Source organism: Nycticebus coucang, chromosome 1 (genome assembly GCF_027406575.1).
Source record: "Nycticebus coucang isolate mNycCou1 chromosome 1, mNycCou1.pri, whole genome shotgun sequence".
Lineage (NCBI taxonomy): Eukaryota > Metazoa > Chordata > Mammalia > Primates > Lorisidae > Nycticebus > Nycticebus coucang.
The window spans coordinates 189260233-189279379 of record NC_069780.1 but is presented as its reverse complement, the minus strand read 5'-3'; the positions used below and the strand labels follow the sequence as shown (position 1 = coordinate 189279379).

At 45.9% G+C, this 19147-nt stretch overlaps 1 protein-coding gene across 2 annotated transcripts in view; it reads right to left on the bottom strand.

Annotated features, from left to right (window-relative positions):
• SEMA5A (semaphorin 5A) overlaps positions 1–19147 on the bottom strand; it is a 475532-nt gene that overhangs the window by 10131 nt on the left and 446254 nt on the right. For both annotated transcript variants that reach the window (XM_053593046.1, XM_053593055.1), the window contains exons 19-22: positions 11402–11572; positions 8982–9137; positions 7055–7102; positions 282–493 (exon numbers count right to left, since the gene is read on the bottom strand). In XM_053593046.1, coding sequence (XP_053449021.1) covers positions 282–493; positions 7055–7102; positions 8982–9137; positions 11402–11572 — 587 coding nt within the window. The remainder of the gene's footprint in view (positions 1–281; positions 494–7054; positions 7103–8981; positions 9138–11401; positions 11573–19147) is intronic.

The window sequence follows — 19147 nt, the reverse complement described above, 5'->3', positions numbered from 1 at the left end:
GAGCAGAGGCACAGACAAAGCCAAGATACAGTCTGCCGACAACCCAACATCGTCCAGAATTTTATTTGTTGTTGCTTTTATGTCTCCCTTTTAACTTACATTCCCAATATGAGTTGCCACCTTTTCACAGGCACAGCAAAGCTGAAAAGGTGGTTCCTCATAAGGGGACCCCTGCCCTGTCCCCAGAGCCACCACCGCAAGTCTTGCCAACTTGCCAGCAGTCCCAGGTACACCCCCCTTCTTTGCACATCTGGCCGCAGCGGGTGCCACAGATTCCTTACCTTGATGGCCTCCACCGACTCATACTTGTCCAGTTTGTTGATGTGGTTAGTGATGCTGGTGTTGAGAGGGGCAGGTGACACGGGGTGGATGACGGTGGCATCGTGGGACTGCTGCTGGTACCGCTGGCAGTAGGTATAGACCAGCAGGGTGAGGAGGCAGCCGAGGATGGAGCTGCTCAGCCCCACGGCGATCATGTGGAACATGTTGAACTCTGGGGGGACAGAGGGAAGGACGCCACACTTGAGAAAAGCATGCCACCTGACTGCTCGAAGCGCTCAGACGAGAGAGAGTGACAGCGTGGAAAGCCCCGCACCCATGCTGAAGTGAGAGGATTCCGAATGCTTAAGTTTTTCTCTTGAAATGTCATGGCCACCGAGAAACCTCTCCACGGAGATCATGGTATATTTTTAGTTCATGGATTTTAATCAGCCTGTTGGGGGATAAATGAAACCTTAATACACTAGCAGAAGCTTTTATATAGTGATACTTTTAAAGGTTTGTGCTGTTTCCTATGTAGCATAACCTGTGCTCTCTGGGGCTTCCCCGGACCTTCCTGTAGCTGCTCCGCACAGGCCCGGCTCCCCAGCATGCGGCACAGCCACGTCCCACGAACAAGGGCAGAAGGCTTTTCCTGCTCCCATTCCCTGCTCACCTGCACGCAAGCCCAGGGCCTCTCTTTTTAAATTTCATTTTATTTAAAAATATTTTTCATTTAGACAATTTCTTATGTTTTTCATTACATTTTTTGGATGTTTTATATATATATACATACAGTGCATCATATTAGAAAGTGCAAGAGGGTCTAGCTGGAGTGTCCAACCTACAGCCCTCAAGCTGCACACTGATTATTGGTGAGGCTGTTTTACTTCTCTGTGGCGTCAGATATCGTGAAAAGTATATACAGACCTTTTTTTACCTCTCATCAGCTTTTGTTAGTGTTCATATTTCCTATGTGGCTCAAGGTAACTCTTCCTCTTCCAATTTGTGGCAAAGAAGGAAAGAATGTGGGCACCCCAGACAGCAAAAATAACTCTTTCTTCTTTTCTAGAGATGAACATGTAACCTATTTCTCAGGTGCCTTCCAGAGATATTTCACACATGTATGCACCTGTGTGTGTATGTGTGTGGCATAAGTGTCATGTATGTGTGTTTGTGTGTGTGCATATGTATATGTGTAGTAATTGTACATGTATATGTGTACATACATGGACGTATGCTTGTGTACATGCACATGTGTGTATGTGTGTGTATATGTATGTGTGTACATGTGCATGTGTGTGTATGTATACATATGTGGACGTGTGTGTACGCGTGTGTACGTGTGTCTATGTGCATGTGTGTATGGATGTGTGCATGTGTACATATGTGGAAGTGTGTATGTGTGTACATGTGTGTACATGTGCATGTGTGTGTATGTATATGGATGTGTATGTGTACATATGTATATGTGTGTATATGTGCATGTATGTGTACATATGTGGACGCGTGTATGTATGTGTGCATGTGTGTGTACGTATATGGATGTGTATGGATGTGTATGTATACTTATGTGTATGTGTGTATGTGTATATGTGCCTGTATGTGTACATATGTGGATGTGTGTATGTGTGTATGTGTGCATGTGTGTGTACGTATATGGATGTGTATGGATGTGTAGGTGTACATATGTGTATGTGTATATGTGCCTGTATGTGTACATATGTGGACGTGTGTATGTGTGTATGTGTGCATGTGTGTGTACGCATATGGACATGTGAATGTGTACATATGTGGATATGTGTACATGTGCATGTGTGCACGTGTGCATGTGGACATGTGCATGTGCATGTGTGTGGACGTGTGTGAATAGTATTCTGTGTACATTTTTCACTTACATTGTATTTTGGAGACTTTATCAAAAAAATGGTTTACTCCAAAGAAATAAAAGGGTTTGTGCTAAAAGAATAAAATATGATATTTCAAACCATTATAAAATGACCTGTCTTGTCGAATGTTTTTCTGTTTAACAGCATCTCTTCTGTTTCTTTGGTTATTTTCTCTGACTTAAAGATACAAAGCCTTCAAAAAATGAGCCTATGTGGACTTAAATCTTGGTTCAAGTGACATTGGGGCACACACCGAGACCTGCATGATGTCTGAGCAGGAACAGTAAAAAAAGCAGACATTCGCTGCTGTGTGCTCACAAAACTGCTTTCAGCCACACTCATAGCAGGCCCCTAAACACACTGAAATCAGGCGGACAACACGCGATCAGGCGACAACAAAGGCAACACCTGGGCAGTGCTTGTGGGGCTGGGCTTAGCGAGAACTGGGTGGAGCAGAACATGCCTGATATTCTTACACTGTGTTGGCAGTGCAGCAAACCCCCGGGAAGTCAGCCACAACAAAGCCACTGTTGGGGACATTGACACTGATGCTTTCCCCTGACTGGTCAACCCTGGACCTGGGTTGGACAGTTGGAGATGCCTGCTGGGTATCACTGTGGACACCAGCTGAGCCCTCCTGGCCACAGAGCAGAGCCTTCCAGGCTCCCAGGATGAACACAAGAGCCTGTAGGTTTGTCCCCCGCACTGGGCCTAGGGGGTTTGCTTCTTACCTGCCCAGCCTCCTGCCCTGGGAAGTTCTGAGCCCCCTTCCCTGAGCTCTGTGCTCCCCATGCCTGTTGTTGACACTCACCACCTGGGAGGACTCTATCCGGCCAGTGCCAGCCCACGGGGCTCTAACACTTGGTGTCAGAGGGCCACTCGGTCACTATCGACAGAGTGCCCACTAGAGCTTGGACTCAGGGCTCTGGGTCCTTCTAAACCTCAGATAACCCTGCACGGGATGAGAAGGCCCATGGGAAGCCAGGCTGTGGGTCGGTAGATGCCATCAAGGCCTCAGCTGTCGTCCCAGGCAGAGGTTGAACATCCCTCATTGTCCCTAAACCCTCAGCCCCTCCCTCTATGCTGTGTCCCTCACTGCTCCCAGACATTGTGTTCCAGAAACCCAGGACTTAGGAGACAGACCTGTCTCCAGAGGTGCAGGACACAGGGAATGAAGGCCGCCTTCCCTGGGGTTTGCTGTCAGCCACACTCATAGCAGGCCCCTAAACACACTGAAATCAGGCGGACAACACGCGATTCCCAATACAGGTGTGCGCTGCCCCCAGCACTGAGGGAGGGATAGTCTGGAGGACGTGACTGGAGCACCCACACACTCCACCCTCTCCCTGACAACACCTTGGCTTTTCCTTCCTGCTTATTTGGTCAATGGCATAAGGATGTGCAAGGACTTCCCAAATATTCCTCCTTTCCTGGTCCTGTCACGAAGCCTCTAGAGCCGGAGAGCTCCCACCTGTGCGCTGGACCGAGCCCCCAGGGCGTGCTCCCCCTGCCACCACTGGAATCTTTTATTGTGACATTGACGCTGTACTGAAGGTGAGCCAGAGCTGACTTCACATGAGTTTCATTTCTCTGTACGTTAGCTCCTAGGACTCCCCAGGGTCAATGCCACGTACTGATAAAAATACTCCCTGCTGCTCTGCTAACTCATATTCACTCAACACATGCAAGGGGCACGGCGCTGTCCACGGGCAGATGCTCTGTCATTATTCAGATGAGTCACTTCTGCAGGTGCCTGGGGAGGGCAGGGCTAGCGACAGCTTTATGATGATTATGTAGTCAGCGCTATGCAACCAAAAATAGCTAAGATGAAAAATTTTGGTAGAAGCACATTTTTTCTACATATAGAAAAATAGTGCCTTTTAAACCTCTTTCAAATCTGTTCAGTGGGGCTCTTTCCACTGAATAAGTTTGGTTTTTTCCCATTTTTTTTTTTTTTGGCCGGGGCTGGGTTTGAACCCACCACCTCCGGTATATGGGGCCGGTGCCCTACTCCTTTGAGACATAGGTGCCACCCAGTTTTTTATTATTTTTTTCTTGCTGTTGATTTTGGTCAGTAAAGATGGAATAGAGACCAACTGCCCAGACGCTTTAATTGGTTGATTTCCTGTGCAAAGTTTCATTTTTCAACAAACTGAAGAAAGACGTCTATCTCGTCTCCCCAAACATCCTGGCAAGGTGATGGTTTTCCCCTGTTAGCCCCATAACAAGAGCCACATAAACTGCCTCTACTTGGTTCAATGCCAGCAGACTAAAAATCTAAAAATGAAAAAATCACTTTGGAATACTGTTGTTAAAGTTCCGTGATTTAACCCGCAGCTTGTCACGGCTCGGTTCTGGCTCATGTGCCATTGTGTGATGCACAGGGGCCATTATGCACCTTGTTCCCCGGGGGTGCTGCTGGCCCTAATGCCCCCACAGAGCAACCTAGGAAGGGGGAGCTGGTGGTGAGCCCCTTGTGGAGCTGGACACGGCCAGTCAACGCTGCAGCAGCATCAGCTGTCTGACCCCATTTTTAGATCTGCCCTGGTCTCCCTCCTTCACTGAACTCTGTTTCACTCCTGGCCTACACTGTCCTCAGGGCATCAGCCTGCCTTGGACCCTGGTGTTGTCCGAGAGCATCCTGTAACTGGGCTGTTGTGGCTTGACCGTGGACACAATCCTTTTGGACCCTCTTCCTGTGCTGGTTTGGGTTTAACACTCACACTGCATCTCCCTGCCTGATCCCATCCCTGGCCCACTGCCTACCAGGTGCGTGGACTTGGCCAGCGACCTCAGCTCTCTGAGCCCCACGGTCCCCATTTATGAAGAGTAGAGTATAAGACATACGTAGCCACTGTCCCTTTTCTATAATTCCCAAATAACATCTTTCAGGACTGATTTTTTATTAGTCAACTGGCAGCACGTTGTGACTTGACCAGAACTACTAGAAGTAACAGGGGCCTCTTCAGTCTGCCCACATTTCACGGTGGGGGTGGCCAGCCCCCGAGGGCTGCTGCGTAAAATACAGCCTCACCCCCACATTCCTCTAGTTTAATCTAAGAACTGCTGAGTTCAAAACCCTCCTCTCTCTTCAAAGATTTTCCGTCAGGAACTGTGGACCATGGCATTGCTGTGAATGCTCTTTGCTGCGTTAAGAAACTGGGGACCATGCACTGCGATGTAGGAACCCTTTGTGTGGGAACCAAGTGAGAGACTAGGTTTTGCGTAAGGAACTGGGGACCATGCACTGCGGTGAATGCTCCATGTAGGAACCAAGAGAGAGACTTCTTGTCCGAACATTTAATGCAGTGCCTGGCACAGAGTGACAGCTGTAAAAATGCTAAAGGATACTAATGGCTGTTTGTTTTTTATGTGAACTAAGGCATCTTCATCTTGTAGCTGGATCTTGTGTTAGCAGCGTCCAGTCACCAGACTCACTCAAGTGCCTTAGGTTGCACATCGGACCTTGCCTTCCTCAGGTGCTGTGGTCTCCGATGATTAGTTCCTGGGTAGTTGGGGGGATATTCAGACCCCACTGTAAGCTAATTGCCTCTCATGAAATGGACACAGGAAAGTTTGCTCAGCAAAGATGAATGAATGAATGAACTGATAGCTGACTGAGCAGATAGAATGTAACATGAGCTCTTGACGGACATGGCTAATAAGGGTACGTAGATCCTTGACACATGTATGTGAGGCTTTGCATTCCATTAGATCATAAGCATAGGCCAAAGGCTCCTGTGCTGAGCTCCCTGGGACCACCCTGATGGAGTGGACTATGGCAAAATGGCCGTCTGCATGTTAGGAATCACGTGTGTGACAGCAAAGGTCTCGGTGTAGATACTGGCTCAGATTTCTCAAAGGTGAATGTAAGCTGTGCTTTGCCCCTGGAGCTTCTCCATCCAGACATGTTTACAACACAGACAAATATTTTGTGCTATGTATGTAAGTTATTACAGACTTAAATCAGAGAATGTAGTGGCAAAGTGTTTTAAAAATCTCTCTAGTGATACAGGTATAACCTTATGCCTTATCACAATTTAGTCACTGCAGTGGGCTGGAGATTTGAGGCTAGCTGCCGTGGATTTGTGCTACAAATATGAAGAACATTGCTTGAATTCTATTTCACTGTACTCAAGGGAAAGCAGCTATGGCTAATATCAGGATAGCTGGTTTGTAAAGCTTATATCATCAGCATCACCTGAAGGGCTTATTAGGCCACAGATTGCTGGGCCCACTTAGAGGCAGGGCCTGGGAATCTGCACTTCCATCAAGTTCCCAGGTGGTGCCAAAGCTGTTGGTTTAGGGACCCCACCGAGGCACATGTCAAATTACCAACTAATAGCATTTGTGCCAAGGTATTAGATGTTTAGGGCCCAGCAGGTTCTTCAGGGTTTTATTCTTGGCCAACAGCAAAAATATTTTAGAAAATGTACAGGAAGAAAAATGGTTAGAATACATGAGTATACCAAGTACAATGCATGCAGGTCTAGTAAATTGTGGTATTACGTATACCACGGAATACTACTCAGCCATAAAATGATGGAGATTTTATGTCTTTTATAGCCATCTGGATGGATTTGGAGAACATTCTCCCAAGCAAAGTATCACAAGAATGGAAAAACAAGCACCACATTGCTCAGTACTGAATTGGAACCAGCAGATCAACAACTGCAGGCTCATAGGAGAGGAAAAGGCAATTAAATTCCAGTGGGGGGAGGGCAGGGGGGTGAGTAAATTCCCACCCAACTAGTACCTGTTACGGGTACACGGCATTTTCCACACTCCCAGGTGAGGACACAGCTACAGGGTCCTTTTCATTCTTACCTCACAAAAGCAAATACGTAACCTAATCACACGTACCCCCATATTAATCTAAAAAATATGACTTAAAAGGCAGAACGTACCTCCACACCTTTTCTCTTCTATGCTACTGGATCTTGCCACAGAAACTTCTGGAAAAATGAAAGTACAATTACAATGCATAAGGGGGCATTGGGAATGAACTTCACATTTGATGTATCTAAATCAGTATTTTCAACCTTTTTTAAATCTCATTGCACACTTGAACCTATAGTTAAACTTCCGTGTCACCCTGAAATTATGTTCATTAATAAAAAAGAGTATAAATAGGAATATACTTACTGTGCTTTGAACTTCTTTTGAAAATAATGTAATTAGTGACCTTTAAAAATTATCAAAGTACCCTTAAGCTCTTTTCACTACACACCAGTGTGCCAGGGAACAGCAGCTGAAAAACACTGGTCTAAATGACTTTTCTTTCTTTTTTTTTTTTGAGACAGAGTCTCACTATGTCACCCTTGGTAGAGTGCTGTGGTATCACAGCTTACAGCAACCTCAAACTCAAACTCTTGGGCTTCAGTGATTCTCTTGCCTCAGCCTCCCAAGGTCTAAATGATTTTTGAAATTTATGTGAGGCAAAGTTTCAAAAGCCCAATTAATTATCAAAAATATGATATTAGTTTCTTCATTTAACCAAACCGAGGTGGACTTTGTCAAGTGGCCTTGATGGGGAAAGACAGGGATTCCTTCTCACAGAAAGAAAATACCATGATCCCTCGGGCTGCAAGCCAGGTGGGTGCTGATTTTCTGTGACAGGGTGCTGTGTCCTGCCAGCTGGGGATGCCCCCCTTCTGACACACACACACACACAGGCCTGGGGTGCTCCTTCCTCAGAGGCCGGATGTCAAAGCTGCCACATTCCCTGCAGAGTGGGGACCGACTCACCAGTGCTCCAAGGAAATCTCCATAACAAGTAAGGTCCCTGGGCAACACCGATTCTTGCTCTTTTCCAGGCCACACATGAAATCTACCCCAAGGTGCCAGAGAGGGGACAGACCTCCTAGGGGTTTTAACACCCAAGGATATTACACTACCTTAGGAGTCCAGAGACATGGTTCTCTCTTGCATTGATTTTTCATTATATAATGAGAATTAAAAATATGTCTGTGGTTAAAAGGGAAATGATAACAACAAGCACTCATAATTCAGCACCGTCTATGATGGAGGTGCCTTGTAGGCTGAGGCTAACCGTTTTCTCTTAAGTATTATCTTTTCCACAAATAGAGGCAAACTTGGCTCATAGAATTGAAGCCTATTATTTTTCATAATGTCTTGGTCTTTGCTTTGGCCCACATCACAGCCTGAGGAATCTGGTGGGTGTAAGCTAAAAAGTTTATATACCTGCCTCGCACCTTACTCAGGGTTAGCACGCAGCCAGTGACCAGCACTGATTTCGGTGAGAAAGCCTGGGTCAAGAGGGCCAGCCACCCTGTTCTCCAAGGTGAGGATAATGATGGGTTTCCCAAATATATTAAAGGTTTGATAAAGATTATGCCTCTTGGGTGGCACCTGTAGCTCAAAGGAGTAGGGCGCCGGTCCCATATGCCGGAGGTGGTGGGTTCAAATCCAGCCCCGGCCAAAAACTGCAAAAAAAAAAAAAAAGACTATGCCCCTTTTTCTCTGTGCAAACACACTACACACAGCACTGCCAAAGCATTTAACCTAATATTAATAACCTAATATAAGTGATTTTCATTTTTAGAGCAAAACCTTTTGATTGCATTTTTGTAAATAAACTATGGAAGACAGGGTGTTTAAGGAGCTTTAAATTCACAAACTTAATTCAAGTCTAAATTTGCAGTTATCTGTAAATCTTCACTTTAATCCCCTTGACACCACATGGAGTTGGCAGAGTCATCTCCATTTCACCAAATAGGGCCTGAAATAACAGATAAAACTCTGACCTATGAGTCATTTTCTCTAAATGTTGAAAATGACTTTGTTCATGCTGATAAACACCTCTGCTCTTACCTGGGATGAAATTAGAGTCGAAAACACACGGCCGGCTCTCTGTGCTGTTGCCAGAACACAGGTTGCCCACGGGGAACAGGAGGATACACTGGCGGGCACGGGTCTGGGTGCCGGACGCATCGCACTCGGCCCAGTCTGACCACTCCGACCAGCTCTCTGCAGTCACCAGAAGAGGGGAGATGGGGATACAGTCACCCACTGAGGTCAACCATCCTGAGAGCACCACCAAGTTTCATGCTTTAGGCTGACTAGTAGGTTTTAAACGGTTCTGTGTATAAATACGATGTGGTCAGATTTTCTAACTCGGCCAGTAAACAAACACCACAGGAAGAATAAAAGTACCTTTACTATTATATTTTTGATCAATATAATGTGCTTAATATAAATTCTATAAAACCCACATTATTTATTTATTTATTTATTTATTGAGACAGTCTCACTATGTTGCTCTTGGTAGAGTGCTGTGGCGTCACAGCTCACAGCAACCTCAAACTCTTGGGCTTAAGTGATTCTCTTGCCTCAGCTTCCCAAGTAGCTGGGACTACAGGTGCCCACCACAATGCCCAGCTATTTTTTGGTTGCAGTTGTCTTTGTTGTTTAGCAGGCCCAGGCCAGGCTCAAACCTGCCAGCCTCAGTGTATCTGGCTGGCGCCCTACTCACTGAGCTATGGGTGCCAAGCCACAACCCACATTGTCTTACTGTTATGAAGTAACTGTGTGTTTAGACACTCAGTAAGTTACCCCCTAAGACCAAGCAGTATGCACACCATCACGAGTGGGGGAGCAGAAATTACCAATAACATCAACACGGACTCTATTTCCTAACTGGTAAGGCTCTCCTGCAAAGAGCAGCCCTCACCCGCTTTCCTGAAAAATTCCTAAAAATCTCCGGGCAAGAGAAATGACTGCACTCAGGAGAGAGACCAGAGGGTGCAAGGCAGTCTGGAAGCTACCGGAAGTACTTTTCCTTCTGTTATAAAAACAATTCTGCAGAGGCAACGCACCAAAGCCAGGCTACCCTCGGGGAGAAACTCATTTCATCTGGGGTTACAGTCCAGTCCCTGAAGAGCATAAGGCCAAGTCTCGGGTCAAAGGTGGAGATGAACAGGGCATGGACGCAGCCCCCTCCAATGGGAGGGTTGCTGGGTTTAGACTCGCCAGGTGTGCAGATGCGGAAAAAGAGAGCAATCATCGTCGTATGTAAGTAAGAACCTTAAAAAGGTGAACTTTCAGTATTTTTTATGAAATATTAATCATTATAAGAAAGATATTTTTCCCATGTGCTGATGAGAAGAATATATATTCCATAGTTTCCCCTTTGAAAATTTAAGTATCACCTTCGCAAAGGCAGGGAACATTTGGAAATCAAAGCGTGCCTTGATCCAGGTAAACAGTACAATGTTTTCTTAGAAGTGTGGAAAGTGCTGGGTTTTTTTTTGTTTGTTTGTTTGTTTAATAACTGTAAGAATCTGCTTTTAAGGTACTTTTAAATACAAATAAAACCTTCTAGAATGAACTACAGGAGCAAGCTTTAAAAAGTGTGAGTTATCACGTCCAAGTTAGAAAAGACTGGCTCATTTTCATCCCAGGTGGTTGCTCCATGTTACTCAAGTGCTTGCTTGGAGGGGGGTGGTGACTGAGGCATGGAAGGGCCCCTTCACTGGCCTTGGACCTCAGAGCTGAGGGTTCCAACACCCCCGAGGCCCGTACCTGTGAGGCTCACTTTGCAAGGGATCCCTGCTGCCCACCCTGGCTGCAACAGTAAAATTTCAGACCCCATTATCAAATTACACTCTTTGAGAATGTTTTGTTAGGACCAGTTTCTGTTGTTTATTTGGCTCCGCTCCTCCGCTCCTCCACTAACTGGTTTGAGATCTGGCCTTTTGTTCTCTCTAACTGTGCTTCCTCTGGAGGAAAGCCCACTGACCTTGATGAAGTGTCCTCCCAGAGTGCCAGGTGCCCCTTGTAACACTTTATAAATCATTGATGGATCCTTGAAAGATGTCTGTCTGCATCCAGCAGGCAGTGACCTGGGTGGAGGGTCCAGGGTGGAGGGGGCTCTACAAACACTGGTTTCTTCCCATTTTAGTCCTGAAAGTGCTGCCTGGGAGTCATGACAGCTAATTAGAAAGGTCAAGGCCAAGTTGGGATCCTTCCTGGGTGGGGAGTTTGGACATTATAATAAAATGTATACACTCCCGCTGGTGTGCTAAATCTACTAGTTTTGAATCTATCGCAGAGCACAGCAAGAACTACTTTAATATAGAACGTTGTGGTATGAAGTCACTTCAGGGTGATAGTGTGGCAATGGTTTTTCCCATGCCTCTTAATGTGATGTGATATCATCAAAGTCACCATTGCTAAGTGGAGGAAAGAGGCCAGTTTGTCCCAGCATGGTGCAATGAGCAGGGCACGCTCACCTGGGCAGGGCTGGGTGTTGCAGAGCGCCTCCTCCGTGTGCAGCCCCAGGCAGATGTCCCCTCCATAGGCTGGGGCTGGATTGGTGCAGGAGCGCGTCCTCATGTAGTGTCCACCGCCACAGGTTGCCGAGCATTTTGACCAGGGCGACCAGCAAGACCACACACCATCCACTGAGGACACAAAGGCAGAGAGAAATCCAGATGTAGCCAGTCTAGTGTCCTGCAGTGAACTCTGCACCCCAGGACGCGCTGGGGCATCCACGTGCACGTCCTGACAGGATTACAGGCCCCTCCTGGTGGTGGAACCAACTTTGAAGATTCCTCTCTATACTTTTCAGTGCCCCTTATTTGTTCTTCCAGAAAATATTTCCAAGCACCTAATATCCCAGCACAAAGATTGCTAAGGAGTGCAACGTGTCATACAAAATTCCTGTCCTTGAGAACAGCCACAAACCACTGTGGGTTATTAACATGAAGCCCCCAGGCAGCTCTCACCTCTGCTATCTGCACCGACTAGGTGGCTGACCAGACTTAAAGCCAAGGATAAGTAGCTCAAGCCACAGCCGTCCTTACTAATTGGACTGTGGTTTGCTTTTTGACAGTGGGATGAAGAAAGGCTAACAGGCCCCCCGAGGAAGGTAACTGTGAAGGACGCTCAGTAAATCCAGGCACTAAATGACCAAATGAGCACGGCACACAGACTGGACATCGCCCAAGAATGACTAACGAGGGAATAGGAAAACCTGCAGCCAGACATCAGGTTAGGTATTAAGGCCGCAGCTTTACAATCTGACCCTTTTATGGAACTGGTTCCATGATTCCTCCACACCCACAGCACATTTCTGCCTGAAATCCTACCCTGGGCCCCTGACACCTGCACATGCGCCTACTGAATGCTGGCGTGAGGCTGGCCCACCTGGGTCTGGGGGACCTCAGGGTTAGTCCTGCCTGAGCTGATTCTGCTGAAACTGAGACCTCAGGGTGGCTTGGGTTTGTGATGAAATCATATCTGACCTGCTGTTTGCCTGACTCTTGACCAAGTCTCCCCCTTGCTGGCCAGTCCTGCATCCCCACTATTGTGCCCTCACAAAGCTGGAGGACTTCGTCAAACACGGCATTAGACCCTCACAGGGGGCAGAAAACAATGGAAACTATGGCTAACCCAACTGAGAAGCTGATGGGAGACTGACGATTGCTATATGTAAATAGAATCATATTTTATTTTCTCTTTATATTACATAAAGAAATACAATCAATCGCCACAAGTGGATGCCAGAATCGTGTACAACGCAAGGTTGTTTGAGCTGGAATAACTTAGATTGCATTTTAATTTGTTCACCATGATGTAATCCATCTTTACTGAATAATATTTCCTCTTAAATAATGGCACAGGTCAAAAGAGGGTATTTTTGAGAAGCCTGGGCAAAACTCTCATCTTTATGATGATACTTTAATGTATAAAAAGTAAAATATAAAACAAAAATGTTTGGACCTAATTTAAATATGAGTTAGTAACCTAAACTGGAAAATTTGGGATTCAACAGTTTATACAAACATTCAGAATTCAGTAATATTTTCTCTAGTAGTTAATAAAGTTAGGAGGAATTAGATGTCTGCCACTGGTTGTATTACCAGCATTAAGAAGGGAGGCATGTTCTTGCCTAGAACTTTAACAGTTTCTAAGTCCTCTCTCATATCTATTCTGGCAGAACATTTGCTGGCAGATTTTTCTGTCTGCAACTTGAGTGAAGTTTAGTCTCCATTGGGTATCCTTGCACATCCACACACTAAGGCAAAGATAAGATGCAGAGCTTGGGTGTCTAAAAGTACACAAGGAAGCCCAGGGCTCAGAAGGGTCTAAAGCAGTGGTTCTCAACCTGTGGGTCATGACCCCTTTGGGGGGTTCGAACGACCCTTTCACAGAGGTCACCTAAGAACATCCTGCATATCAGATATTTACACCACGATTCATAACAGTAGCAAAACTAGTTATGAAGTAGCAATGAAAATAATTTTATGGTTAGGTATTAAAGGGTTGTGACATTAGGAAGATTGAGAACCACTAAAGTGTCCTCTAGATGGTGTAAAAGCTGAGGTGGCACCACCCAAGTGTTCTTAAGGTCCCTGGGTTTTATTTGGCCTGAGGAACTCGCGGGCGAATGGTGGACAGATACACTAGCAGATGCTCCGTATTACTCATCAACAGGAACATGCAAATAAAGCCCATTCAGACCTGCGAGGATAGCATAAGGTATTATCACAAAAATAAAAGATAAGTGTTGGTAAGGCTATGGAAAAACTGGAGCCCTTGTAACTACTGGTGGGAATATGTAGAAAACAGTATGGAGATTCCTAAAAAACGTAAAACCCTAAGCAATCCCACGTTTGGGGTGTGCTTATAAAAGAACTGAAATCAGGATCTCCCAAAGATATTTGCATGTCCATGTTTAGCTCAGCACACTGTTCACAATGACTAAGACACAGAAACAACCACAATGTGCCCGGACAGGCGGCTGGAGAAGGAAAACGCACGGCAGACATACAGGGGAATACACCCTCTCCGACCGCGTAGAAGGGGCTCCCTTGTGTAATGCGCACCATGTTCTACGTCCAAAATTTCAGAAAAAAGTCTTTTGTTTTAATATTTTAATTAAAATTTACCCTTGTTTGGCCAGGTACGGTGACTCACGCCTGTAATCCTAGTATTCTGGGAGGCCAAGGTGGATGGATTGCTTGAGCTCATGACTTCAAGACCAGACTGAGTAAGAGCGAGACCCCGTCTCTACTAAAAATAGAAAAACTGAGGCAAGACGCTCACTTGAGCCCAGGAGTTGGAGGTTGCTGTGAACTATGACGCCATGGCACTCTACCCAGGGCCACAGCTTGAAACTCTATCTGAAAAATATATAAATAAATAAAATTTATACTCATTTATCTTTAAGTACTTGTTTTTTATATTATAAAGGAAATTTTTAAAACTATCAGCTAGATGGCCAGCTTCCACCTAAAGTGTACAAAGAGAACTATTTCACTCTTTGTCAGCTGAAAATGCTTTCCTTGCAAGTTTGTTGTAATTTCAACAAAACCAATTACTGTATTGTAGGGTATTATTTTGCTCAAACTCTTGGGCTTAGGCGATTCTCTTGCCTCAGCCTCCCAAGAAGCTGGGACTACAGGCACCCACCACCATGCACGGCTATTTTTTGGTTGCAGTTGTCATTGTTGTTTAGCAGGCTGAGGCCAGGTTCGAACCCACCAGCCTCAGTGCATGTGGCTAGCACCCTACTCAATGAGCTACAGGCGCTGAGCCTATAATGCTTATCTTTACTTTTCTCTCAAAAGTTTTGGCAAAAAGTATGCTTTATACTTAGCAAAATACAGTATTCAGCCTTAAAAAGAGGAAATCCTGCCATCTACAACAATGTGGTAAACCTGGAGGACGCTGTGCTAAGTAGAATAAGCCAGACACAGAGGAAAGTGCTGCTGGATTCTTCCTACGGGAGGTACCTCTGGGATTCAAACACAGAGAGAGAGACAATGAAAAGGAGTTTCCTGGGGCGGGGAGAATGGGAAGTTGCTGTTCAACTGGTTTCAATTATCCAACCTGAATAAGGTCTAGAGATCTGCTATACAACATTGTACCTGTAGTTAACAATACTGTATTGTGCACTTAAAAATTCGTGAAGAGGACAGATCTCATGTAAAGTGCTCTTATCACAGTCAACATTAAAAAAGAAGCCAAAAGACTAAATAAGCTCATTTCGATTACTCTAATGGAGTGATGTAGGATACGGACCATTGTAATAATAGTTCATCCCAGAAAGGCTAAAGAGTTTCTAAAAGAAATTAAAGAATATAAAGGCTACTGAAACAGTGTCCCCCAGGGGGACCATGCAGAACCCGCTGGGGGAGTATATGGAACCTGGGGGGAAGCAGGGACTTGGGGGGGCGGGTGGCCCAGGGAACCAAGCAAACCTGTCACCAGCCGGGGGTCTCAGTAAGGCTGAGAGGTAAAAATCTCTTCTGCTGTATAAACTATACTGGATTAATGAAACAACAACATTAGTAATAATAATAATAATAAACCCACTCAACATTCCACCTCATCCTTACAAACGTCTCCGGAGGTGTTCAGAGGTATTCTAGAAATTAATGACCCCCAGAGTCCTTAGGTCACCATGTCAGTGAATGAGGACCTGGGACTGGAGTCCTGGCCGGCTACGCAGAACCAGACACGTGGCCCAGTTTGGAGATTCACATAATTCTCACCATGTTGCTGCAAATTACACAGGAGTCTCCTTGTTTGAACCACCGTCTAATTTAGCCCCCAGAAGACAGGCTCATGGGAAGATCAAGCAAACCTACTCAAGCTCAGATTTATGTTTCATTCAAAAAATCAAGACAGTTAATTGTAGGGAATTATTTTTGATTGAATAAAATTTATAGATTAACTTGATAGAAGGAGAGAAAAATTCTTATTCTAGGAGTTCTAGCTAAATGCCTACTACAATAAAATAAAAACAACGCCAACAGCCATGACTCCTGATCCAACAGCAAAGAAACAGCTGAATAACTAATGTGTGCACGGCAGGCATGTCTGTGTGGTCAGAGAAATCAAGTCCTCTACTCACTGCCCCTCAGGGCGTGAGCACACATGCATTGATTCTCCAGCATCCTAAGGTCTGGACCACAAAACCGTGCACCAAAGCATGTCTGCACTCAGCTCCTCTTAAGAAAAATCTTACCATAATGTTCTTGTACCAACTCCCCCACCTCACTCTGTTCCAAAGTGTGGACTCCAGGATCCCGTGGCTGGAAGGAGCAGAGCGTTCTGAGCGCAGCACAGGTGTCTAACAGATTTATCTTTATGACACATACCAGAATTCTCAGGTTGGACTCAGAGTCCACCCCTCCATCAGATGCTCCAAGTTCCTTCTCTTTCAGAATTATTGTTTGCAGAATAAAGACAAAAACGGAGCCATCTTAGTTAAATCTGATGAGAAGAGTTGATGTTTACTGAATTCTGTTTTATGGGGTCTAAGTATAACCGGGGCTGCTTTCATCTTAGTTGAATATTACTTGGTAACAAAAAACTACCTGCTGTCTGTACCTTAGCAGGTCAAGAGTCTTTAGAACCTAATTCAAAGGCAGTGAGGAAAAGGAGTGAGAAGGGAAGAATTAGCTACTCCTCAGAGTTGGAGGTAAATTATGTAGGTGAAGTGATCAGTTAGATAAAAACACAGAAGGTAAAAAAAAAAAAAATGATCATTTTTAACATGGTCTTGACTTTAAACCTTATTTAAAGCTTATAGTATACATTGGAATTAGAGATCAAATTTTTCACTGCTTAATTTTAAAAGTATTTTACATTTCCTTACTTTGTTTAGATTTGTTTTCACATATAATAAAAAATGAGAAAATGAATTTTTAAATATGTGTCATTGACCACTATGAACCAATAGGGTTAAAGAGGAGTAAATTCATAGGGAAAAGAGGGTCATTTTGAGGTAAGAACAGCCTCCAACTGGCTTCCTAATGGCTGGCCACTCAGCACCCAAGCCCTTGAAAGCTCCCAGTACTTCCTTGCTGAGTTGTACTGTCACACGCTTAGGAATTTTCTAAGAGGTGGGAAAGAAGGTCGACATTTGCACCACTCATCCCTGAACTCATCCACAGCCTAGTGGAAAGTGACAAGGGTCACCATGAATAATCCCATAGTGACCCTTGTCACTCTATGGAATTTGGCTTTTAAAAAGAAAATGAAGACAGAGCTATTTCAAAATATCACATATACATGGTATCAGCTTGACCAGTAAATCCACTAAAATAAAAATAACCAACATATCACATCTTAACGGAGTGTCTCTGAGATGGTGACTCTTTGCACTCAGCCAGCAGGACAGCCTCCACGCATCTGGAGGAATCTGCATGTTCTACTGATGGAAACAAGAAACTGAATCTGGAAGCTGGAGAGGTAGGGGTGAGCAGAGCCCCTGACATTCCCATGTTGACTGTCCTCATTCCAGCACGGACCTTCATCTAATGCTGTCACCCACAGCCTCACTCCCAGCCCCCCAGGGAAGAACCCTTCCATTGGAGTTGTGGGAAAAAAATGGCTCTGTGACCTTTCCCAGACTCTCGGCATCAGCTTGGCTGGGAAAACTGGGTGGTCAGAGGAGGAGTCTCCTGAGGATGGAGAAATTCAGACAGCTGTAGGAGCAGGGCCATCCGTGGGAGCCTCAGCTACAAAGCCAGGAACTGTGTGTTTGCAGTTTTATATACGTGTTTACTAATCCAGCTATCCATTATCCATAATCCATCATCCACCTGTCATCCATCTCTCCATCTACCCGTCAACCAGTGCCCACCGAGTACCTGCTACAAACCAGCTTTGTTCACAGAACACAGAAAGTTGCTTACATCTACTGTAAATGCTGACATCCTGTAAGCATTTGAGAATTTCATATCCAGAGTTTGGGATGATCCATCTTCCCATCTCTGCTTGTCAATTTGACCAACTCCTATTTGTCCCGCAAGATTCAGCTCAAGGGCAGCCTGGTTAGTGTAGCTTCCGTGATTCCTAAGGACTGGCTCCATGGGTCTTTGGTCCAGTCACTGCCACATCTTGTCACCAGCCCAGTAGTGGGTGACCATGCTTGGTTGACATTATTCACAGGAGGCCATCTCACTAAACTATGAATTTCTTTCTGATCTAGACAAGCCCACTTATTCTTTGTATACACCGTGAGTAACACACAGTGGATTATCCAGAAATGTTTGCTGAGATATGGGATGAAAGAAGGTTCATTAAGCAACTCTTTGTTCCCTGTCATTCAATTACTAACATGCATTTCTGCCATGCGTGAGGCTCCAGCCAGGGGCTGAGGTCACTGCAGGAGTGAGACCATCACAGGAGCCTCTGACCTCATGAAGCTTCTCTTAGACAAAAGTCAAAGGTGGCATCTTACAGTCACTGACCAGTATGAGGGATGGCCAAGTCATGTGGACTGAAGACCCTCTGACATTTCTGGACATGGAAGCAGGAAGTGGGAAGATGGAAGAAAAAGCTATGGAAGCAGGTGGAGAGCTGAGCCAGGAGCTGAGACAGGAGCTGAGCCAGGAGCTGAGACGGGAGGTGACACAGGAGCTGAGACGGGAGGTGACACAGGAGCTGAGACGGGAGGTGAGACAGGAGCTGAGACGGGAGGTGAGACAGGAGCAGAGACGGGAGGTGACACAGGAGCTGACACGGGAGCTGAGATGGGAGCTGGGACAGGAGCTGAGACAGGAGGTGACACAGGAGCTGAGACGGGAGCTGAGACGGGAGCTGAGATGGGAGCTGAGACGGGAGGTGACACAGGAGCTGAGACAGGAGGTGAGACAGGAGCTGAGACGGGAGCTGAGACGGGAGGTGAGACAGGAGCAGAGACGGGAGGTGACACAGGAGCTGAGACGGGAGGTGAGACAGGAGCTGAGACGGGAGCTGAGACGGGAGGTGACACAGGAGCTGACACGGGAGCTGAGATGGGAGCTGGGACAGGAGCTGAGACAGGAGGTGACACAGGAGCTGAGACGGGAGCTGAGACGGGAGCTGAGATGGGAGCTGAGACGGGAGGTGACACAGGAGCTGAGACGGGAGGTGACACAGGAGCTGAGACGGGAGGTGACACAGGAGCTGAGACGGGAGGTGAGACAGGAGCAGAGACGGGAGGTGACACAGGAGCTGAGACGGGAGGTGAGACAGGA